Source organism: Mytilus californianus, unplaced genomic scaffold, assembly GCF_021869535.1.
Source record: "Mytilus californianus isolate M0D057914Y unplaced genomic scaffold, xbMytCali1.0.p SCAF_6, whole genome shotgun sequence".
NCBI classification, from domain to species: domain Eukaryota; kingdom Metazoa; phylum Mollusca; class Bivalvia; order Mytilida; family Mytilidae; genus Mytilus; species Mytilus californianus.
Window position 1 is genome coordinate 91,018,522 of NW_026262712.1, and position 26,367 is coordinate 91,044,888.

General features: G+C 31.2%; 1 protein-coding gene across 2 annotated transcripts in view; it reads left to right on the forward strand.

Moving 5' to 3' along the window:
- Positions 1 to 1,526: 1,526 nt before the first annotated feature.
- LOC127704519 (vesicular glutamate transporter 1-like) overlaps positions 1,527 to 26,367 on the forward strand; it is a 62,246-nt gene continuing 37,405 nt past the window's right edge. Inside the window, exon 1 of one of the 2 annotated variants that reach the window (XM_052208610.1) lies at positions 1,527 to 1,896. In XM_052208610.1, coding sequence (XP_052064570.1) covers positions 1,808 to 1,896 — 89 coding nt within the window. In that variant the 5' untranslated portion in view covers positions 1,527 to 1,807. Of the gene's footprint in view, positions 1,897 to 6,608; positions 6,682 to 26,367 lie in introns of those variants that run through there. The other variant, XM_052208611.1, reaches the window with a different exon arrangement.

Sequence of the window (26,367 nt, forward strand, 5' to 3'; positions counted from 1 at the left end):
GCGTAGAAGTGTATATTTCTGTTGAACAGACTTTATGAATGAGCTTAACAACACGTACAAAAAGTACTGTGTAAAAAAGTTCGTATTTCAAGACATGAGAAGAAAAAAACTACAAACACGATCCAATAACACTACACATGATACAATGTATATAAAAATGGTATGAGTTCCAATGAGACAACTAACCACCAAAGTTCAAATGAAGTGGATGTAAGCAATTATAGGCAACCGTACGGCCTTCAACAATAAGAAAAACCCATACCGTATGGTCGGCTATAAAAGGCCCCGACATGAAAAATATGAAACAATTCAATAGAGAAAACTAACGGCCTAATTTATAACAAAACAATTTACGAAAAACAAATATGACAGACATGAACCAACGACAACCACTGAACTACAGGCTCCTGACAATTTCTGAAATGCATTTTGTAATGGAAAAGAGTAAATGGTGTATTAATTCAAGATACAAACTGCTGACACGCACATCCTGTTCTGTATTTCAAAGTCACAATGAGGCCTACAACAGCACGCAAACGCTTGTACCCCATACGAAGATCAAGATAATTGTTAGCTAGACGTTATAGACGCTGTTTGAATCACAGAGGTTTGCCTTGAAATCTCAATGAAACAATTCAAACAAATAAATATATTAAAGAAAAAGGAAACAGTAATCAAAAATATATTAAAGAAAACAGAAATGATAGAATAAAAAAAAAATTATACCAAAAAGCAGAAATGACATAAACAAAAAAAAATGTATTTTTAGAAACGTACGTAGAAGCGCCTTTTAGGCACTGTTTTAATGTGTGTTCAATGGGAACACGGACAATTTGATGGATAAACAAAATTCAATCAAATATTCGATTCACAAACAAATACAATAATGAACGATTATCTGGGGTTTTTTTTTGTGGGGGAGGGTTTTATATTTTATTATTCTTAACTTTTGGGGGAAATATGCACTCGTTTTATTTGAAAAATCCCAAGCGTTATCGTTCATTCATTATGAAAAGTGTTGTACTTAAAAAACGATATAAAGGATAGTTAAATGAGGTTTAATTCCAATAAATCTATCTGAGCAAATAAATTCAGCTTTTAATAAACTTAGAATAAATGTCACCGCTAAAACAAATACTTATGTTCTTAATTAAGTTCAACGAAAAAAAATCACGAAAATCAAATATATCAAATCGAGGATTGCAGAATGTCGCGTGCATTTAGCTCGTCTGCTTTCGTTGACGAGTGTCGATGTAAATTTCAGTATCTGTTGCATTTACCTTTAAAGTCAGATTAAGCCGATCAATACTGCCCTATTGTTATTACAACGCTCTCTTGTGAATATAATGATAGTGGAATATGTTGAAAAACTCATCGCAAACTAAATCAGCTTAGAAAGAACCGTTCCTCCCACTGCAGGAATTGCCTCTGTGAAATTTAATTTACTAATGGACCCACGGGAGTTATATTGTTTTCTACCAATATTCACGAACCGTTTGATTGAATTCCTCTATTTGTGTGAACTAAAATAAAATAACTATTTTACGAAAACGAATGTAGCGCATGAATATTTTAAAGCTTTTCTCGCATTTTGATTGGTTGGTCTTCATCGGACTGGAATCATCTTCTCAAATAGAACCAGTAACACCTACGGCGGCGGAACTTGAATAATTTGATTTTCACTACATCACAAGAGGACTTTATCTGTGACGACATACATTTGTTTCTCCTTTTTCACATTTTAGCATTTGCTTGCAACTTTTTCTGCTTATAATCATTTGTTGTACAGTTGTGAATATATGAAGTAATGCCGTTTGGAAACTTTCAACAACTCAAGGAAAGAATCATCTATCCAGCAAGAGATGCCGCATCCTCCGCAAAATCTTCTATTTCGAGGTATGTCTAGTTTTCTTAAATTATTTATTCATGCTAATTAGTTGTTTTTTGCAGAAGTATACTGGAACTTTATTCAAAAGTATATAGAAAAAAGAAAATATTCGTGACAATGATATTGATAATAATATAAACGAACATTATTTAATTAATAGAATTTCTGATATCCATCAAGAATGATGTGAATAGAATTTACATTCGGAATGATGATACTCATACATCAAATAAATTTAATATACGCATTTGTTTTTCTCAAATAGACATATAAATATTTAGTAAAATACGTCTTGTGAATTCTTGAATTACATAATAAGAAACAGATCGTCTTATGGTCTCATAAATTATTTTTAGAAAATAATACTGAATTTGTGATAATAAATTTATAAATTAAATTCGCGTACATATTTTTCAGTGTTAAGATGTATTTGCGAGTTTTTATAATGCACCAATTCTGTAAGATATTTCGATTTTTGTAAGTGTTGGAATCACTCCCTGACGTAATTGGTTTATCTGTTTATTGCCTATGATCAATGGTAAAGAACGAAACGTTTTTTTGTCATATCAATAGATAATGGTTTGGTGTTTTTTTTTCGTTTAATTTGAGAAATTCGCTTTTTAGATTCGGGATCATTTACAGTTTGGCATCAGTTCTTGACATATGCTATAGTCATCTATCTATTGTAGACAACTGTAAATTGACTTCTATATGTCTTTTGTTGTTTGTGCCTTTGGATTGCTGTTTAAATGGTGTATACTCCACATCTATTTGTATTCATATAAAGAGTAAAATACATGCCACCCCTTCATACACTTGATAAAACACAAAGCAAAATGGCGCTGCCCTTCATTCCATAGTCACATTCAGACATAAGAATTATGCAAACGTCTACGCCTCATTGAAAGTTCAAGATGGCCATAAGGGACGATTTGAGCGCGACTCTTTGCTTTGCTAAATGTCGACAACGTTACATGTGTGCGTCGAAGAACACACACAGGTGCGGGGTAATATGAATAAATTACAATTTATACAAGTACACCCTATTTGGTGCAAATATGATAATGTGGAACTTTAAATGAAGTTTTCACCATGTCTACCATATTATAACTCTACCTTATGACCTATAACAGAGTTAAATTATATTTGTAGACGATATGAGTCAGAAATTCACAAAAAAAATCAAAGAAATACACTCCTAATAGAAGCCGACTATCTTTCAAATGTTAGGAATTTTTACCTCCACATATACAAATAAAGGATAAGTGATCACCAAACACATACCTAGTCAACAAAACCAGAAAAAATAAACATACAAAAAGACAGCAACACATGGTGGTAGGCCCAGGTTACCAGACGAACAGGCACAACATGTTGTGGTGTTTTAAGTGCCAACAAATGTCCCCCTTTGCCTATCTAGACCATATTTATACAGCTTTGCTTCATTTCAGATATACAAAATGTATATATATAATTCATGAAGTTTTGTCCCATTTTAAACCTCCTCGATGATTTTATTTTACCTATTTTAAAGACATTTTTTTCTCATATATAACAGCCTTTTATGAGTAATTGGAGAGACATGTAATCGTCTAAATAAATCAAATTCTCCTGGAAGCAGGTGTTTTGTAAATTATACGAATTAATAGCCAATGAAAAGCAATACTAGCATTATTCTTTTTTTATATCTTTGTTGTATAAGGAATTGGCGTGTAACATAGTTATGCAAATTCAAGTTTTTGTGCTTGATTGAGGATGGCAGTAAGATTGAGTATACTGTCTGGTCATAGGGCGAAACAACTTTCAGTCATACAAAAAACTTTTTTTGAAAATGAAAATTACACTGCTATGGAATCTCTAATTTTGGAATCTTGAGAGGAGAACCAGAAGCATATCATTATTATTTAATCATCTTTTATATGTTTATCTTACACAACAAATTGTTGCATGTAATCCCTGCGATGCGTCGTATTGAAGGTTCAACTGTGCTTAACCTTATCACACTTTCGACTGTGAATAAAACCTTTCAAGATCCTAAACATTCAGTACTTTATAGTTATTTATGCTTTGTACTACCCAGTTCCTCATATTTCACGTCGATTTTCAACTAAAAAGTATTGGGAAAACCATGATTTTGATGTGAAGTTTATCTTTCAACAATATCAATGCATTATTGAAAATAAAGTAGGATTATAAAAAGATTATTGATGTTTTTAAAATCCTCTTTTCAAACACGACGTAAATGTATCTACCCGAGATTTATAAAATCGATCTATTTGTTCAAAACGTGAAGGCGTGAGAGAAGAGTATTATTTCACAATGCATCGACAAATAAGCCGCGGTGGAAAGCTTTTTATCAAGCGCGCATCAATACTTTTACATCTAATTGACTGAGAGAAAAAATATTTATTAGACACTCAAAAGCTTCTATTATGTAAAAGATATTCTACGTTTTCACTATGGAAAATAATATCCGCAGCTTTGTTCTTACAAACAGTTCAAATGTTTCCGACATTGATGAATTTTAACGAATTGATATACGGATTGTGTTCGCACGTTTCTCGTTAATGGTTCTCTATTTTAAGTTAACCGTCCAGTGAATTCTGGCATAAAATGACACATTTCAAATCGATGGAAACATGTATTTTTTATCAGGTAGATTTCATTCTACGTCTGTTGTATTGATTGTTTAAATGATAGATGAGCTAAATCAGGCAGGCTGGAACTCATTAATCGACCAGAGAAGTGAGGTACAACAAGTTAACAAGTAATAGCTTTTCTGAAAAGCTAGCCGTCTCATAGCTGATGAAAGTGGAAAATGTTTTCTCTTTGTAGTTTAATTCGTTCAGAATTGTATGTAAATTGTAGTGGATTACAAAAATTATAAAAGGCTTATCCATTTTTTTAGATTTACCAATTTCTTTTGGGGAAAGTATTGACACTGGAAATGGAGGGGTAATGTCTTTTTATCGATTTTTTTTTCAAACAGATATCGGAGTTGTTCGACTTTTTCTTAAGTTGTTTGCTTATTTATTTGGGATAGAAAAGTATGACCGCTTCCACCTGAAAGTTTTTCCTTCATAATAGGCATCGAAAAGGTAATTTGTTATATAAGACCTATCGTAAGCGCCTGAAATTCAAAACATAGTAGTTTCGGCGCCATTCTTTTTCAAATTATAATGGACGTCGTTGGTTAAAAAGAAGGTGATAAGTTCTGCAAAGCTATTATAAGTTCACTATGAGGCCATCAACATAAGAGAATCAGCAAATTTGACCAAAAACTTTGTTAAGCATACAGCTTGATACTGTATCTTTTGTTATTGTTTTACTTGTACATATCTTCATATTTATTTACTATACCATTTAATGTTGGATGAGGAATAGGGCCCTTATCATACTTACCCTTAAAAGCTTGACATACTGGATTGACATAATCTTTTGTGAGAGACCGTTCGTATGTTGACATATAAATGTCTTTTTGTTTTATGATCATAGTATATGTATGTTTATACTTGTTTTACAATTCTTGTAGAAAACATACAATTAAGAATAATCTTTTAAAATGCCAACAGTATTTTCGTCTTTTAAATTTATATTTTTTTTTTATTTCTCTTTCTCTCATATAGCATGTCTAGTATAAATAGTCAATAAACCTCAAAACAAACATAAGAAGTTTGTTCCGGACCCTGCTCATAGTTTCAAGTAATGTCTAAATTATTTTTTGCTATTAAGATTGTTTTTGTAACAAAAACATTGTTCTGGCGTAACGTTTGTTCCGCCCGAACTTATTTCATAGGAAATATGTTCCACCGGAATAAATATCACAGAAAATTTATACCCGGAATATATATTGTAAGGAAATATGTTCCAGCACTGTAAAATTTGTTCCGGAACTAATTTTTTTCTAAATGTTAAATGAGTTCCGGGTGTTATAGATTAACATGGTGCATTAACTTTATATCAAGCAACAAATTCTATAGTTTTACCTGACAAATGTAATACTCAACATTGAAGTCTTTGTGATTAGGTCAGTTCAAGGGGAACCATTTAGGGTAGGCAAATGTTAATTTGTATTCAGTTGTATAAGCATTAGCACATCTCATTACCATGGAGAATATTTGGCCCCGCCCCCTCAATCATGGTCTATCGACTTAGAAACTTTTGCTTAGTTTACATGTATTAGTTTGTGATTAGATCAGTTTAAGATGAACTGCTAATGTTAAGTCAAAGTCAACGATATTTGGTATGCAAATTTATTGGCATTTGCAAGTATCGTTTCCATGGAGATTATATAGCCTCACCTCCTCTTCATGGTTCATTGACTTTGAATATTTGCATAACTTATGAAACATGTTAAAGTATTGCTATTTTAATTTCAACATTTGCATAATCAAAATTACAAAAGGGTGAGACATATCTCTGTGAAGACAATTTGTCTACAAATTCTGATATGAAGTAACATATGTTGAATTGCAATATTAATAAATAAATGATTGATCTATACAAAACTTCTGACGTATTTTTCTTATTCTTCGCCTATCTGCTTAATTAAATTATTGTCATTTGGGTATTTTTTTTATGGATATTATAATTATAATTAAATATTTTGCTATACTCCACTGAATCCATATTGGATGTTTACACCTTTTATTTATTACATTATCAATATGATACATGTTTTTATAATGTACTTGAATTATAACTTTAAACTCACTGATAACAGTGCTCAGTATAAAAGATAACTTGTATAGCTAGTGGAACATATTTCACAGACAAGGAACTTATTTCACCAGGTAAGGAACAAATCTCACATTCCGGAACTTATATCACTAGGTACATGTAAGGAACAAATTTCACAAACCCAGAACTTATTTCACCAGGTAAATTGTGGAACTTATTTTATAGAGATTGAACAAATCATATAGAAATTATCTGTGAAAAAAGTTCTCCCAGAATATATTTCCTGTGATATTTCTTCCACTGGAACTTTTTTCACAGGAACTAATTGGCTCACATATTCACAACTATTCTATATACTATTATAGTTAGACTTGGAGGATAAAAAATTTTAAAATGTTGTTATGACATTTCTATTGAAGAAGACCGTAGATTGAACTTTAGAAGTAAATTGTCACGTTTTGTTTGTTGCTTAATTGGGTTGCTGTCTAAATTAATTATGTATACTTCACATCTCCTTTAAAATCATTCATAAAAATTAAACATTGCTTAAAATATGTTAGCATACATGTATAATTGCTTTTATCGTCTGAGAGTAGTTTTTTGTTCTTCTTATATTTCCTTTTAGATATATTTTTAGTCTTCTGTTCTTCAACGTCTGCTATCTTGCTAGGAAGAGCTAGCTATGTAGATCTAGACAACATCCAACTCAGCCCAACGATCTTGAGGTGTGTGTGAGGGCACTTATATTATGTAATGAGTGGAAGGGATGAGTCGCTGGGATAGGTCACTATTTGAAGCTTCATCATATTGCATGAGGTCGAGAAATTATGGTGAAATATACATGTAAGACAAGGTTGATGAATGAATCTGAAACTAATCAGATGTCGATATTTTTTTACAGATGCAATTAAAATCACCAGAGATTGTGTATATATGTCTCTAAAATCACTTTCGTAAATGTTTAAGATATTTGTCAAATCTATTTACTAGTATCTACCCATGAAATAGCGTAACAATGATAGCTATGTGCAGATATATATACTTATTGTAAAAAATATATGATAGCTAGGGTAACTACATGTATGTTCTTTTATCATTCAATATATATATATATATATATATATATATAAAAAGGGTGGGGTATTGGATTCAGATTCAGATTCAGATTCAGATTCAATATTTTATAAAAGTCTCACCACTTGTATCACATTAAACATTCCAATATACATATTAAACATTGCGTATAACATAAAATATTGAAAAACATATATAAAACATATAGTATATTAAAACTAACAGTAAAATATCATTAGCTTAAATACTAAAACATATACAAGCGCCATTCTATTAAGAATTATGAGAGACTATTAAATGATTAATTATATACATTATTTAACATATTGGATGTCTCAACTGATCACCCCTGCTAAAGGACATTTACTAGGTTTGAATTGTCCCAACCAATCAACGAAGTTTAAAATTATGATAGCGTCAGTAATATCTTCCAATCAGGTAGTAAGAATGCCTTCAGCCCGCAGACTGTCCATCGTTCAACTCTTAATAGCGTCTCCGAGGAGACGGTAATGACGGTTTATGGGTGTTTTGCCAGTAGCCAGTAATCATCCATGCGCTCTTCAACATGCCCCAGCTAATACGAACACCAGAACCAACATAAAAATGGCACATTAAAAGAGATTTGAAGCATTTTTTGTTGTGCTTAATTTCTTAATTGTTTTAACTGCATCTTCAACGTGAATGAATTTTAACACTTCATGACTCGTTCCTTAAAAGATAATATAATTGTAAAGTAATATCTTAGATATTGTAGGGTTTTATAAATTACTAGACGTCGTTTGATAGATAGAAATGTTGTATAACAAATAATGATAGATCAAGGTTTAAATTATGACGAAGTGAAGACATCAAATAGAACTTCTCAATGTTTCTAATTGTAATGACCAGATATGTTGATTACAAAACACTTATACAATGCAAAAAACAAATTAGATTTGATGGAGCCTGTAGTCTGTATTAAAAGCTGTCAATACCATTGTAAAACAATTTCTTCTGAACAACACCTTGTTTTTGTAAAGTTTTCTAATTTATTCTTATTTTCCCCATGGGCAGAGTGAAAACCTGATCTAATGATATATTTTTATATATTTATTCTGTATGCAGAAATGCTACAAAAGCACAAATAATTAGAATCAGTCGATGTCGGTACACACTGTGCGTTGTTAAACGTTACCTTTTTATGCCCTTTACTCATGTAAGACATTCAAATACCATTCGAGATTGTGTCCCTTAATAAAAAGTATATTATATTCTTGAGACGTTCCTTTCATTTTGTGTATGTTTAATTTAATTTGTTGCCTTTTCTATACTATCCTAGAGTTTTATATTTAAAATACCAACATGCATGTCATGTACAGTTAGTTACAATACTTGAAAAATGTCTATTGCTTAATCGATGGTTATGAATACAAAATTACAAGACACACGTTTAGAAAATGTATTTCTTACACTAGTGTGTTGAACCAAATATTTGGAATCAAGGTAAACAAAAATCACAGGAATAAAGAACACAATAAACCCAAATAGAACGCAAAAACCAGAATACAACCAAATAGAATACAAAACCCAAAATCACACCAAATTGTACTAAAAAACCAGAGTAACACCAAATTGTACTAAAATACCAGAGTAACACCAAATTGTACTAAAAAACCAGAGTAACACCAAATTGTACTAAAAAACCAGAGTAGCACCAAATAGGACGCAAAAACCAGAATATAACATCAAATAAGATCGATAATCAGGACAAAGAATACCTGGGCTTTTGGGGTATAGTCTTAGAATTTAGTAAATTTGACATATTTAACAAGTTGAATATGTATGTATGTAACAACACTATCAGAGATATATTCTGTCAGTGATCACTTCCTCAATTTAAAAACCATTTGTCGAGGAAAGACAGAAAAAAAATCATGACCAAAAGAAATGAATACAAAAGCGACAAACAACAGTCTGATTTTTTTGTGTCGGTTGTTCGTCTTCTTTAATCTGTTTTTCATTTTTTCTTCTTTCGTCTGTATTTTTTTATTTTTTTATTTTATTTGAGAACGTTATTTATCACACTCTATCAGCTTGATGAAGTAGCGTTACATAATGAAAGTTGTTGTCCTACGTTCGTTTGTTCATGCATTTGTTTGTACTTCTAATTTTTTTATACGAAACTGATCTGAAAGCAGACAGTTGATTTCAAAGACACTTTCATAGAATCTTCAGTAACGTATGATATTTTTCAGTTCCAATTTAATGTTTTATCTATATTAATTTATATTCGGGTTTCCAGTAGCAAAAAAAAGCATGCTTTGTCATAGCTAAAAAGGGATTGCCATCTTTTTTCTGCAACTTCAGTTCATAGACTATTTCTTACATCATGGCATAGTCTATCATAATTTGATCCTAATAATTTTAAGGGTTTTATGCAGAAAAGCATGAACGTTGTCATATCTACACTAGTTGGGTAGCAGAGGTCGACTAGTTGGGTAGCAGGGGTCGACTAGTTGGGTAGCAGGGGATCGACAAGTTGGGTAGCAGGGGTCGACCTGTTGGGTAGCAGGGTCGACAAGTTGGGTAGCAGGGGTCTACTTTGTAAGTCTCATAGTTTTAGTTTTTCATGTATCAATTATTTGATATTTTCTCCTTTTTCCCGTATTCAAGGGTCAGTGCTTTTTCCTTGTTCTTGTGTAATCTTGTTCTATTTTATACCACATTACTCAAATCACTACATTTCTTCTTATATGCATGTGTACTAAGTACTTTTATGTATTGTCATCCATTTTTAAAAACTGTCAAGACATTGGTCCTCTGGGGTCCTCAAGCGATGTCTCATTCTAGGACACCTTTAAATAAATTGTCTGTACATTAGCTCTCATTAAATAATAATTATAAAACTGACAACCAATTATGACTGCTAAAAGATCGAGACCTTTCAATTAAAATGGCAAACTTCGCAACAACACATTGTTAACTAAAGACCAAACAGCGAGATGACTGACTGAAACCGACAAAGAAATGAATGCTAAATGATTGTAATTCTCAAAGTATCCCTAAGGCACCATATCAACTATGATCTTGAAAAGCAAAATAACTTGGAGGCTTGAATAGGTCTCAGGAGGGTATCTTAATACATCTATTGGTTTCTACATTTAAAAGAAAGCCATTCTGTCACTGGAAATCAATTTCAGGGATCCCTTGTTGAAATAACTATGACATGTTTATTAAGACATAACAATGGGATATATGAAGTAATTTCAATAACATCGATGCTAGAGTTTAGAAAATTTTGCCAAGTTATTCCCACTAGATGAATGTTTTATATTGCATCCATTTGCACTTTCAAAATTCCGTTTTCGCTTACTTTTATTTCTTCGAAGATTGCTTCCTGAAAATTGATTAGTTGAGTAAGAAAGCTATAAAAGGATAAACAGATTGGCATTAAGTACCGAATAATGCAATGAATTTATTTGATGTATTTTCAGATAGAATGTAAACAAAATTAGATATAATGCATTGGACTTAATGGGTTAACAAAATTAAAAGACACCATTAAATTGTTAAATCTTGTTTCCCGTCTTACTTCACGACACAGTGCAATCCAGTATCAGATACATGTAGTTATATGAAATCGATATTTCGATCGTTTATTCAATGATCAAGTTATGTAAGAATATGTCACTGTTCCTTAAGACATATATCGGGTTTGTTGAGACACATGTCGCTGTAACCAAGACATATGTCGGGTTTGTTAAGACGCATGTCGCTATTCCCCAAGACATATGTCGTAGTTGTTAAGACATATGTCCCTGTTCCTTGAGAGTGGTATTTTATGGTTTCTGAGACATTTACCATCATTAAAGCTTAAAAAAAACTCTTTAATTTGGCGTAGGTTCTTTGTTTGTTTCATTTAATAGCTTGGTATGTCAAAATTTAAATTCATTTAATAAAGTTACGAATTCTTGAAAATTACAATGCAAACAAAATAATGAAATTTACTATGAAAAAAACCCAATCCTTCTGAGGTAAATGCAGGAAATTTTGACAAAACAATTGTTAAGCACGAGTACTGAATATTTTCTGCTTTTTTGAAATAGAATAAAATATCAGATGTGGGGGGGGGGGGGGTCGAGAAAGGCGTGCCTGTTTCATATGCTGTATTGTTAATCAACGTATTAATGACTTTTTGGAGTTGAAGTTTGAAAACCACTTCCCACTGGTGCCCTTCTTAAAAATGACAAAAAAAGACAAACTTCAGGAAGGCGAACATATTGACGTGTATTATTAAACCTGATCAAAGCTAACGAACAACAAGTAACAATTAACTTCAACATATCAAATAGAAGAACTGGTGCGAAACACATACAAATACTTGACATTACACTTTATGTAATTACAATTAACCTTTATTCTTAAATACTGATTGAGCTGTATCGCGATAAGCGATGGCACCGCATTTGAGATATTTTCTCCTAGAAGACTCCAGTTTGGCTTAGCTGCATCGATAAGCGATGGCAGAGTAGCGATATTAGCTCCCAGAAGACTCCAGTTTGGCATTTTTTATTTTAGTATGTATCATATTTTATTATTACGGACTATTCTAGAAACTAATGATAAACTATTGCTTCGAGATATATATTATCATAGCAGAAAAAAATCAATGACTTTATGAAGCAGCAATATGCATTTAAAAGCATGGAATTTAACTCTTAAACGGAACCGTTAACATTAGTTTACATTTCATTTAACATGAAATTCAACACAACATTTTCTGTTTCATAAGATGCGGACAAATATTAATTTCATGTTTAAAACAGTTCTGTTTCATGAACATTTCCAATTTGCACGATTATTTCATGTTCAAAAATGGCATTTTTTGTTGTGATCTGAATTGTAATAATTGTAATAGTGATTGCTCAACAGGGGGTGTTCAGAGCATTCAATAATATTGATAAAATCACTTTATTGCTGAATTAATTGTTCATTATCGATTTGTACGTTTATTAGGTTGTAGTAATTATATAAACCACATGCAATAAATTAGGTTTTTTGAAAGTTTTGAAAGATAAGGATCAAGAAATAGTAACTAATAGTGTTATAAAATGGAGAACAGAGAATTACTGAAAATGTAATTTGAAACCGGTACAAGACCCATTATGTCAGATTGATAAATTACAGAATTTAAATTGATCGGAAAGAACACATGAAGCGTTTACATTTACGGTATTGCGTAATTTTATCAAAACGTCATATATTTTACAAATTTGTCAAAGAAAATGAAGTACAAAATGCACGAGTTATTATATTCATTTCTCATGATTACTTCGGTGCTGATTTGAAATAGACAAAAATAACCTGTTTACTGTCAATTTCTGGAATAATTTTGATAATATAAATACCGACACTGAAACAAAAAGACTTTATCTTATTCTTTGTATTGTGCTTCCAATAATGTACAGAAAAAAGTAAAATTTCAAAAATACTATACTCCGAGGAAATTTCCAGAAATTTCAGGGTCAGAAATCAGGGTCAGAAATTTCACCGGTAATATTATTCTTGACATCTGTTGTTTAGTATGGAACGCCATGACTGTCTTATGTTGCTGATCATCGTTATATGCAGTGGTAACAACATTATATGCAGTGGTCACAGCATTATATGCAGTCGTCACAACATAATATGGAGTGGTCACAACAGTATATGGGGTGGTCACAACATTATATGCAGTGGTCACAACATTATATGCAGTGGTCACAACATTTATATGCAGTGGTCACAGCATTATATGCAGTTGTATATATGTTGTTGATCATCACCTAGCTTCATCAACAAAACACGTATAATGTTGTAACCACTGCATATAATGTTATGACAACTGCATACAATGTTATGACAACTGCATATAATGTTCCGACAACTGCATATAATGTTATGACAACTGCATATAATGTTGTGACCACTGCAAATAATGTTGTGACAATTGCATATAGTGTTGTGACCACTTCAAAAAATGTTGTGACCACTGCATATAATGTTATGACAACTGCATATAATGTTGTGACCACTGCATATAATGTTGTGACCACTTCAAATAATGTTGTGACCACTGCATATAATTTTGTTATCAGTGCATATAATTTTGTGACCACTGCATATAATTTTGTGACCGATGCATATAATGCTGTCAAGACATCAAGTCCTAGTACATTATTTCTTAGATAATTCATTATTTTTGTACCCCGATTAAGTCAGTCTCTCCCGTAATCGATCTCGCCTACCAGCGAGGATTTGTTAATATTGCCATCGTAGAGCAGTGGGATTTAGACTGCATTATTCGGAATAATATGTAAGTAGATATTTGATTTTGAAGATTAACTGAGCAAAAATATAGAGATGTCTACCTTCGAGCAGACAGTTTAAATCTATCGGACTCATAATACTGACCATGAATTGTCCAGTCTATTTTATTCCTTAATGAATTCAAAGAGGAAAGTTTCCCATATACTTTTTTAAAAAAACAAATTAAAGTCATAAAAATGCTTTTTTTGAAGTTTTAACGATGGTTTAAACATGTCTCATTGAAAAGTTTTATGCACAATAAATTGTTTAAACGGGACCCTAGTTCTCTTCAACTGGTTTATGACGTCATGAACAAGTTGTGTAATTTCAGAACTTAACCGGATTGAAATAAATAGCTATATTGTCTATAAGCTGGTTCTGGGCTCACTACCACACTTATGTAAGCGTTGAATACAAGCGGATTCCAGTTAATAATGTCGACTTACAATATTTTAACTCCCACGTGAACTGCTTATGCATGCAAGTACTAAGTCGACTATAAGGTGTAACTGTCTCCCATTGTAATTTTTTTAATCATTATCACCTAATATCTTCTGTCGTCATTCAAGCATGATCTTTTGTGTTATTTTCTTATTATTTGTTTTCGTTAATATACTGAATTACTTTAGTGTCATTTTTCTGAACAAAATGCTTTTTTACCTTTAAATACAAAGATGTGCACTATAAATATATGGTACTAATTTTAGTATTAGCTTTATCAGAACTTTAAGTTCCGACATTATGATGCCATATAATTCCATTTTTGATTTTACTAAAAACTGCAATTTTTATAGATTTTTACCAAATTATGATTATCAAACGCGAATACGAAGAAGAGAGTCGAAAGATACCAAAGGGACATTCAAACTCATAAGTCGAAAATAAACTGACAACGCAATGGCTAAAAAAGAAAAAGACCAACAGTCAAACAATAGTACACAAAACACAACAAAGAAAACTAAAGACTGAGTAACACGAACCCAACCAAAAACTGGGGGTGATCTCAGGTGCTCCTGAAGGGTAAGCAGATCCTCCTCCACATGTGGCCCCGTCGTGTTGCTCATGTTAATACAAACCCGGTATTCAGTCTAATTCGGTAGGTCACATTCGGGAAAAGGGGACGGGACTAACACTATCAACAAAATCCAAACATCTTTCAAAGGTGTGTATTCAGATATAAATTTTTTTTTTGTTCCGAATACTAGTATCAATTAAAGCAAGGTTTTAGAAAGCACTCATTATGTCGAAATATTAATTTTCAGTTGAAATCATTCACAATAGCAGTGTGTTGGAGTGGGCAAGATTTTTTGTGTGTAAAATATTGGCAAACCTTTAAGGGCATTGTTTTTAAGACTGTAACTGAATATTCAGATGCTTCTGGATTTTGAATATTGATTTTGAAAATGAGGTAATGAAACAAATACATCGGAACATGTCCCACATCTTTAACTGTATCTTAAATATTTTCGATACTTAACTAACTTACACCTTTCATGTTACTGATATAACTTTAGAATCTAACTGTAGGTGTTATTCATTATTATTTTATAAGCCCCCCTTTTATCATGAAATCGATATCATCTTTCCTTTGAAAGATGTTTTTGCAAGATCATGTCTTGCTAATAAAATCCCATCACTTCTTGCATTTTTGTTTATTAATTTTTTATGGCGACCCTCATATTAGCTTGAGAGTGTTTGATGTCCAGGACGACGACGGATATTGTAATTGAATAAGTTCTTATTTGCATAGAAATGTCCTCGTAAAAACGTCTTATCACATAAAATTACCTGATAATTTGGATAGTCCATTAATGTATAAGAAAACACGTCTTTTTCCAGGAAGTTCTGTAATAATAATGGAAAGAATGGCTTTAGTAACATCTAAAATATATAGAATTAATACCCAGGCTTTTATAGTATGTTTAATGCATCTATTTTGAGAAAAAAATGTACATTTTCTTACAATAACTAAAAACTAAATACTTTCTTGTAATCGGAAATTTTTGTGCTTTTACAATTTGCATCAATGAAAAAATGTTTTTCAATTATGACCATGTGGATGGTGTCAGCGATTTTGAGAGATTCTTTTATGGGGGGACTTTGTGTTAGTAAGTGTTTTCTCATTGAGTTTATTTCCACTTTTCCTTTTATTCTTATTAACAGTGACTGAATTTATAAGTTTCAAATGAAAACTGAATTTTTCCGACTATTAGTGGGAGAAATAACAAAATAGAGTCTTTTCGTGAGAAAAATGATAAAAATAATTATACTTGATCACTTTTAGATAAGAGTGATCGAACATGAAAATGTTGCGGAAATTGTAATTAAATTAACACTATATGCAAGGGCAATCCCTTAAGACTGCGTCTTAATAAGATATATAGGATAATTTTAGATGGAGCAATTTATTATAGAAAGTTCCATTAAAAGGAAGAATAATTTCTTGCAACGATCAGAGTGTAAACATATATTAATTAAATAGCACTTAAATGAACATTAAAGGGATAGAATGATTTGGATAGTAAATTAATTTAGATGGTCTAACTAGACACCACTATCTTCAAGTGATAGAGAACTAACACAAAATTATGCGGTTATTTGTCATCGATTCTTACGAAATTGAAATACAAATCATGACTGATATTTATAAATGAGGTTAGTACAAGTGATGACTATTAAACACATTTGATATCAGTACTTGATGATTTTACTGAGTAGTTGTCTATATTTCTCATAAAAGTTTGGTTTTTTGCTTCAAATTATCTAAAATTACTTTTTAGCCAATTCAGTATTGCAGGATAAGCCTACATGTTTGTATATGGGCATTTCACTCTTACAAAATCAATTTAAGTAGGATAGAATATGGGATTTTTTTGTTTTTCCTATATTGCATGTGAACCCACATAAACGTTTATTGATGCATCAGAAAAACAATAAAAACGCAAAAAAAGAATAATGAAAGTTATCCTAACTGAACACTCCACAATTTATTTTTTTTTTTTGACAAAAAAACATCAATATGAATTTCTGTTTTCTAACAATTACACATGAGAAAACTTAATGTGGCGTCATTATCAATACATTTCTTTATTGTCGATGTTTTGTCATCAGTGGGAAAATTTATTAAACAAGTACAATTCACGCATAGAACTATTAGACTTCGTGCCGATTATGAAAGCTTCGATGCTTTTCAAAATTCATTTATAATTCATTAACTTTTAATGCTCAGAGATGAATTAATTTCTGTAGATGACTTATTATGTTTGTACAAAGATGACAAGAGAATAGATTGAACGACAGAAAGCAAAGAATATTGCCAATCAGCAAATGACATTCGCACATTTAAAAGCAAAACATAATTTGGTCTTTATTAAAATGGTGAATGACACAACAATCAGAATCATATCTGCGCTTTAAATGAACAGTATTTCCGGTAGAACATCTTCTTCATTCAGAGTCAAAGATAAGCTTTGTTTTGGATTTCTGGCACGTAGATTATTTCCCCGTCATTGATGAGAGTCCATATCAATTTCAACAGAATAAGTCGAATGTAATTGATTTGTTGTCAGTTTCAGCCGCTGGCCACCGGTCATATTAACATCAATTTTTTTTTCATATTGTAATCACGATGCAAGACATTGTTCTTAAATAGAAACATTTGTGGTGTACTATTCTAGAGTACAGTTTGTCAACCTTTTCATTTTTATGATAATTCCAGGAATATCCTAAGCGTTAGCTTGCTTAATAAAAAGATTCAAATGTATATTGTATGGTTGTTGAATAAATGCAACCTCGGTTGTTTTTTATCTTTAAAAATCATTTTATCTGTTCTTCCTCTATGGTCCCATTAATATGATCAAATATACAAATCGAAAAAATATATATATACCAAACCCTGCTTTGCCATGTAAAAAGATTTACTTATTTACTTATTACATGCATGATTAAGTTAGCATTATTGAAAGTTATAACTATGACATTGTCATTGACAAAAGAGTTATTCAGTTCAAATGGAAAACAATGTTAACTTGCACAGAAAAGTAAGTCAAATGGAGCCAATCTTAATGTTAAAATACAAGAATTAAAATTCTTATACCTTTTCCGTGGAACTATTTCATTATAACTTGTTAATAGGTGAATACTGATCTTTCTCTTGGAGAAGTGTATTCGCAATTACAGAAATATCCTACTTTGTAGCATGCTGATACATTTCTTCACTTATTATGACATCATATTTCTTATTATTGATAACATAAGAAAACCAACTTGATGATCGCATGGACAAACATGCTTTTTAGCTTTCTTCTTTTTAATTACTATATTGGTTTTGATACACTCGCCGTATCCTTCAACTAACATAATTTTCGATAAGGTGTTATATTCTCTCTATCTATTATGTTTGTATCAAAATAACACGTTTTGTATCATCAATTTTTTTTTATTAATGTGTTAAAGAGAAATGTGGAAAAGAAGGAAATTGGTGTATCAATTCATGACACAATGTCCCAAAATACATTAAACAAACACTAACTACATGTAACCGCGCCTGTACTACTGTATATCATCTCTAAACCACAATGAGGCCTTTATCATAGACCAAAAGGTCCCACGCCATTGGTAGTCGTCCAAGATAATCATTAGCTTTCGTTTTGTGCTGCATGTGCCTAACGCTTCATCTTTGCATTAATTCACACAGATTTCAGTTAATCAAATAAAACTAACAGCCTTTAATGAAAGAACTGTAATTTCTGGTACCAATGTTGTTTTTGTTTTTGATTTAGTACTACATGTATATAAACAGAATGTAATACTGGTGTACTCAAAAGGGAAATTGAACAATTTCAGAACAAAAACAAATCTTCAATAATTTTCCCTTCAGAATATCAATCGAACGTTACCCCTTTATTTATAAATAAGATTGTATTTGACTGCATGATACATCAATGAACTGATCAAACACTGATATCATCTAAATCATAAATCTATACAAAGCAGACAAGGGTATCTATACTTTTCATTACATTTGGCATCATATATAACGTTGAATTAATTCCCTATTCAATACATTTGATTTTCAATAATTAAGTATGGCCTTCTGGATGAACATAACAATTCTCTATCTATTGAGATACCTAGAAATTGATACACTCTAAAATGAATTGCAAATAGAAACTCATCAGAAGTTATTTTAATTTTATAAATAAATTTATTGATGGTTCAGTTCTAATGTAATTCATTGATTTGATATTTTAAACCAACCGATTCCTATCCATTAGCAAACATTATGAAATTTATCAATTAAATCAACAGAAATGAACATTAGAAACGTTCATTGAAACTACCAACGTTAATCATGTACTTCCGTTTTCTGTTTCTAAAAACTTTACCTGCTAATGGATAGATTACATTTATACATGATGGAAGAATAAAGACACAAATGTTTTAAAAACCAATCTATGAATAAAGGTAAGCAATCCACCCACCAGGAAATTGTTAAACCAACACAGGTCAGAAGAGTTCAAGGCTAGGATTGGTCCATCACATGACAGAAAAGCAAAATGGTAACAACGCGGAACTTACTCTTAGAAAAGAGACATTAGACGACTTCAGCTATTCTGTTTAAGCCCATTTGATAATTGATACTCTGAATTCTTTTATATTTTTGGCTTTTCGAACTTCTTGCTTTCTACCGTACCTACGAACGGTTATTCCCGAAACACGTGTCTTGCGCGTTGAAATCGCCATGATATGTTTATTTAGAAGAAATATCTGTTAAGTTAATATTAACATATTTATTAATTTTGACTGAGGTTGTGTTTACCAATGGTTGTCATGGCATTTTGAAATTAGAATAGAATGTTTTTGCTTTCTTCATTTTATTTCGTTTCAATACCATAGCAATATTATTTCTTCTGACATATTAGTGATCAAAATGCAAAGCACAAACTAAATATAATCTTCGTTATGTTAGAAGATAGTTGAAGTTGCCCCCACAGTATAATACTTTGATAACATCGCAATGAATTCTGCCAACCTAAGAGGATTATTGCTTTCATGTTGTGTGGATCTCTTGATATAATAATAAATCGTATATGCTGTCATTTCATCTCGCCCAGACTGTATGGAAAAACATTTTAAATCTTAGTTTTCCAGAACAACTTTAATCAGATTATGTGAACTTATATAACATATTTGATAAGGTTATTCCTTTTGATTAAATTTTATCTACCATTTTTGAAGGAAAGGAAACAGTTATTATTAGTTTACTTTCATAGTATTTTCTTATAATTTAATTTTGGATGTAACGCGTCTTCTGATTGGCTGACGTTGTTTTGTTTATCAGCTCATAGACATAATTTTGTCATGTGACCGTGACGTCATCAACGTTTTTTCATGGTTTACTCCGGTTTAAAATGGAATTTAGAATTAAATTATAAGAAATGACTGTAATATTTTTTTCTGTCTATTCGAAATAACATAAAAAATGTGGTGCACACTTTAAAATAACCCGCTACGCGGGTTATTCAGTGTGCACCACATTTTTGATGTTATTTCTTCATAGACAGAAAAAATATTACAGTCATTCCTTAAATGTATATAAAAATTAAAGGACTGGATAAAACGAGTTTTGGGTTAACTCAGTGTCTGTTGAAGACAAAATATTTTGTACTGTTAGTAAGGCTTTACAGTGAATTAAGATCTGTTAAGTCTATGTTCAGACTGTTCTATAGTTGTTATTTACCTGTACACATCAATAGCAAACTGATTTGTCCACAAAGCTACTTAAGTGGCTGCAAGATAATTGTCTTAATTTACCAGAGTGGACAAGTCTGAAAATTGATTGAAAGACTGAACATGACTGAATAATTTATTGTTCGGATTTTTCAGGTGATGATAAGATGAAAATGCCGGTTTAAGACTAAGAATTTTCTGATTGAAAAAAATACCAGAGAAAGATGGTTTCAACTGGAAAGCTTTTCTTTTTCCAATGATGAGGGTTTATTCTATTGAAATAACACTTTTCATTTGTGACTACACATTTGCAATTTGATAAAGGACTTTCCGTTTTGAATTTTCCTTGGAGTTTTGTATTTTTGTTATTTTACTTTTCACACGAGCACAAACATATGATATTGTTCAGTTTTGAAAAAGATAGTTCTTTTATTGTACGTATTATTTTTAAATTTTGGGAATAGTAATCATTTCTTATTCGAAGAAAGATGGCAATTGTGTATGTTGAACTGACCATTTGTTTAATGACTTTTGTTTGATATTAAGGTCAATTGGTAAATATATATGTATGTATGAGGGTGTGGATGGGTTTTACAGAGTAGAGAACAAAGGGCCAAAAATAAAGAGAATAAAGAAAAATGGACAAAAAAAATAAACAATAGAGAATAATGAGGTGCTAATATATAAAGAATAGAGAGAAATGGCCTAAAAAAATAAAGAATACAGAACTGTAGGACCCCCTCCTCCCATCCAGACCGTCATATATAAATGATGGTTTGAAGAATTACTAAAATACTCTGAATGTTATGACTATTCATCCCCTGGTTCTCCACAAAAGGTAACAAATCAATCGTAATTATATTAAGTGTCTACAATAATTATTGTAATATTATTTCCTCACGAGAATCAAAGGCGTCTGCTGCAATTAGAATGGTACAAATGTACATCAAATATCATCTATTCGACAGAAAATAGCACAAGGCTTGCTTATTAATTTAGCCTATGCCGTTTTAATTAAATTGTTTTACCGGATGAAACAAAATAGAGACAAGACCTGTCTTTTACTTCGACAACACGATAGATACCGTTTATGACGACTGATAGTTTTTCTTTGTTTTGCTAATACTATTCGGGATTCTGAACATCCAAACCATTAAATGTTTCATTTAAGCAGTTAATTTATAATCGCTGGTAGAACAAATTGGATTTAAAATTGATTACAACGTTAAAATTTTAATATAACAAAACACCATTTCTTTCCAATTAAAATTATTAATGAGATGCTTCTCAGCTTTTACTAAGGCTATCTCACATCCTCTAAGTCTACAAGTAAATATCAGTTAACAAATCATAAGTCTGGTCAGTACACACACTGACGGTACAATATGTCAAATAGTCAAGAACGTGAACCTTAGATTAATAGTGTAATCTTCAAGTAAACAAATATTTGTCGGACACAGTTATTAAACAAACATAGTAATATCTGGACTTATATTTGTTAGCTGTTTTTGATGCTTTGTATCGACATGCCTATCTATTTTAAATTCTTATTCATCCTTTGAAGATCTTCCATCACGTTATTTTAAGATGAAGTGAAAACATATAAACCGATTTAAATAAACGATTAGATAAACAAAGCAGCTTTCCAGAACTTGTCCGATACAGAAGCATTAAATTTACTTTTATTTTCTTAAAACGTCTACAACTTTTATACACTTTACCGGGTTTTGACGTTTTGTATGGCTTTATAGCATTTTTATACACATTTTTATCACTTTTTCGTAAAATTTAGTACAAGTTTGAGGGTTTTTAATAGGCATTTTTATTGTTATTCATATTTTCAAGTTTTTGTGACTAGAAAAAATGCTTTCTTTTCCCAGAATTTGAAGATCTGATATTGTATTTGACAGAGATTTTTTAAAAGTTTTTCAATGTTATTTTCATGAAAGTATAATATGATATTGATACATTAATGGAAAACGTTGTGACTATTCACGGAAAATAAAAATGTACATGAAAAAAGAAAGTATTAAATGGCAAGAAAAAAACTAAAATTTATTCAAATTATTAGTTTTTATTATTATACAACAATAGTTTTACTGACAAAATGTCTGAGTACTCGTGTAGACAAATATGTCCGAAATAATAGTCTTTTGAAAATATTTAAGAAGAAATGAAGTTACCATGCTATAATCGTTGTAAGAAGATTCCAAGATGGCAATAGAAAACCATAAATAAAAAAGAACAGACAACACTAAGGACTTCGAGTGTCTGTGTGCTTTTAAAGCCCCTCCTTTTCAACGGCTATTCATAGAATGGGATGAGTAGGTGGTACTTGAAGATTGCTGCAAAATTGAAAATCATTATTGAATGATGGTCGTCATCTCTTAGTTTTCTACAGACTCATAATATATACGAGGGAGGGTAAAATGATGTATGGTTGCATCTATGGTATTGTAAATGTCCTCTTTGTATTCTTTCCATTGCTGATATCCAGAACTGAAATCTAATGTGCTAAAGTTTTTACCTTTTGTCATTCAACGACATAACTTAAAAGCAAATGTTATTAAATAATTACCATCATTTCAAAACATATGTGATATCATCGATCCAAACAAAATAAAACCTACATTTCCGATGAAATTAACTAGAATAAAATATTTGCAATACATTTTGTGAAATCTTAGACAATTTTCTCTACATTTTCAACAAATACAACCTGACGTACTTCCGGAATGCTATACGTTGTTATTTTTAAATAATTTAAAACATTTAGTTTACAATTATCTATATCAAATATCTTATATAATAATGCTTAGATAATAAATAGTTCATCAGATAATTTATCAAACTCTATGCAACGCATGTTTACAAAGTTCGGGTTCAATACACTTTAAATGAAAGCTTGTTTGTCAATACGTGTTGTTCAATCTGTAGTTTTCTCTTCTTCAAATAATTGTTTTTGGTTGTCCTCTTTGTAAAATAACTCATCAAACATACCAGGCTTATACATTTGTACACCAGACTAGACAAAAGACGTACCAGTGACGCTCAAACAAAAAGGCTAAATAATGTAAAAAAAAATGTAATCCCGTCCCCCTTTCTCTTTTGTTTTCCTGTACCGAGTACTGAATCTTAATAGATATATGCATAGAGAATGTACCCTCCTGACATCAGCTACTTTTTGTTGGCATATATGTCTATATCCCTCATTAAAGAAAATCATAGAACAAAGCTTGCGGCCAATTTTCATCTCTGTTTTAATGTTGAGTATGGGTTGGTATCTTATCTTCTTTATACATTTAATTCAGGTACTTGTAACTATATCTGTATGCTATATTCTGCAGAAATGATTTCGTAGATTTAAACTTTTTTTGTCCATGGTTTCATTTTAGAAATAATTAAAAGAGACAGAATTTACACAGCGTCATTACATATCTTTGTATATACCGTGGGCATTGTTATCGGAATATACATTTACTTGCGCATGTTATAAGACAATAAAGCCTACAGATGATTTAGATTAAAACTGACGATGTTCTAGATTAAGGGAAATATCACTAGATAGAAAGTCCCTGTAGGTTCGGGTAGATTGATTAAGTTTTCCTATGCTATGCAGAGAAGACTGATTTCCTTTAAATAAGGTCTCTTGGGTTCCACAGAGCTTAGTAATGACATAAAGAATTACAGTTTAAGAACAACTATGTGCGAAACTAAAAGCAATAAATACCTTGTATTAATGCTTTCACACAAAATATATGGAGTATGCAAGTTTGTCTTGTAGGCAATAGCAACAGACTGCTTACGTCATTATCAATATATATTGTCCTTCTATTCAAATTAACATTAGTTTGATAATAATATGCAATGTAATTGCCGACGCGTTCATAAGTTTTTATGTGAATGGTATTTAAACGATAAGGTACTTAGCTTTCAGTCAGTATACCTTTCTGTTCTGTACAAATCAGCTGACATCTACTGAACAGTTTTTATCGGGTATTGCAATTTCTCCATCTATTTATCGTTTAATAACCTTTTAAAGGACAAACCACCCATCGCTAAACCAAAGCTAAAAGGTAAAATAACAAAAATACCGAACTCCAAGGAAAATTCAAAACGGAAATTTCGAAAAGTTGATAGAGAGTTTGTCTCATTCATTTGTAGTCTTTTGTAGAAAAAAAATCTCGTCTGGCGTACAAAATTGTAAGGCTGGTATCTTTGATGAGTTTGTTTTTTCTATAATTCTTGCTATGCAATATTATTAATGATACAATTTGTAGTCTTGATGCATATTTTCTATTCTCTAGTGAATATCGCTTCACGTCAGAATTGAGGGATGAAGTATTGTTATGGTTATAAAGCATCCTTTTGTAAAATAGTTTGTTACTATAAGTCAGTAAAAACCCAATGAGATGTATAACAAAACATTAACCATTTCATAAACGGGTCATTGTAAGGCTTTTAAACTCCATCAATAATAATCATTACTATCTAAGAGCATGATAGGATCAGAACAATACCGATTTGAAGCTTGGAATGTGATGAGTACCAGATATATTGGTAAAAATATTTTGTAGTCGATATACAGACGAACACTTAATTGCTCTGTATGGTGTTGACAAGAAAAACATTATTTTATTTAGTTCGACATTATACGCATGTACCTTTCTTATTAATGACTTAATAGGACGTAGAACACGCCGTATATAGAAACATTTTAAGATGCATTAGGAACTAATCAAAATGTATTTGATGTCTGATAGAAAAATATTTTCATAGATGTTTACATTGATCTCAGAAGCAAATATAATGCTTAATGCTTTTTTTTCATTTTTGTGCAAACAAAGAAATAGAAAATTTTGTGATGGTAGTTTTAAATTTGCAATTTTTCAATGATTATTGCACATATAAAAATCCATTAATTTGCATATAAGTTCCCTCAAGTAATTCAGAACCATTCATGTGGTCTAGAGGTTACGTGCTAAGCTCGAGTATGTGGGAGGACATTCTTCCTTCATCACCTAGTACACGGTATTTTGGAATAACGGAAAAGTCTGGTTGGCTCGATATCAGAATAATGTTTCCATGTAAGGTGACATGATTTCCTGAACAAGCATTTAAAATCAAACTTAATAGTTCACCTTTTGATATATCGTCCTGAACATGCATGTGTATTTTCCAAAGCCGACGTACTTAAAGTATCCATCAATTTTCCATAGCGTACAATGTACTTGCATTTCTTATCCAGTTTTATTCTCTTCATTACAAAATAAAAGAAACCTTCAAATTATGTTAAAAGATCCTAAATGTAGTTAAAGGCAGATATGAAGTATGGTCGAAAAAGCTTATGAAATAAACATTAGAAATTATCCGACTAAGAATGTTATCCTACTCTCCACGATTATACCCAATGTCATATGAGGTACTCGACCCGTTCCGAATAATGAATTAGCCAAATGAAAATAAAATGATTTATATATAGTTTACGTCAGTGGAAAAGTAAGTCAACAATAAAAAAGGACAATTATATATCAAGAGATCAACATAGTCTTCAAAAATAGACAAATGTCTAAACATATGACAAGTTTTTAATCTGTTTGAGTTTAAGTGAGTAGTAAATAAATTTAACAGAGACTATAAAAGACCAACCGTGTTTACCAAATTCC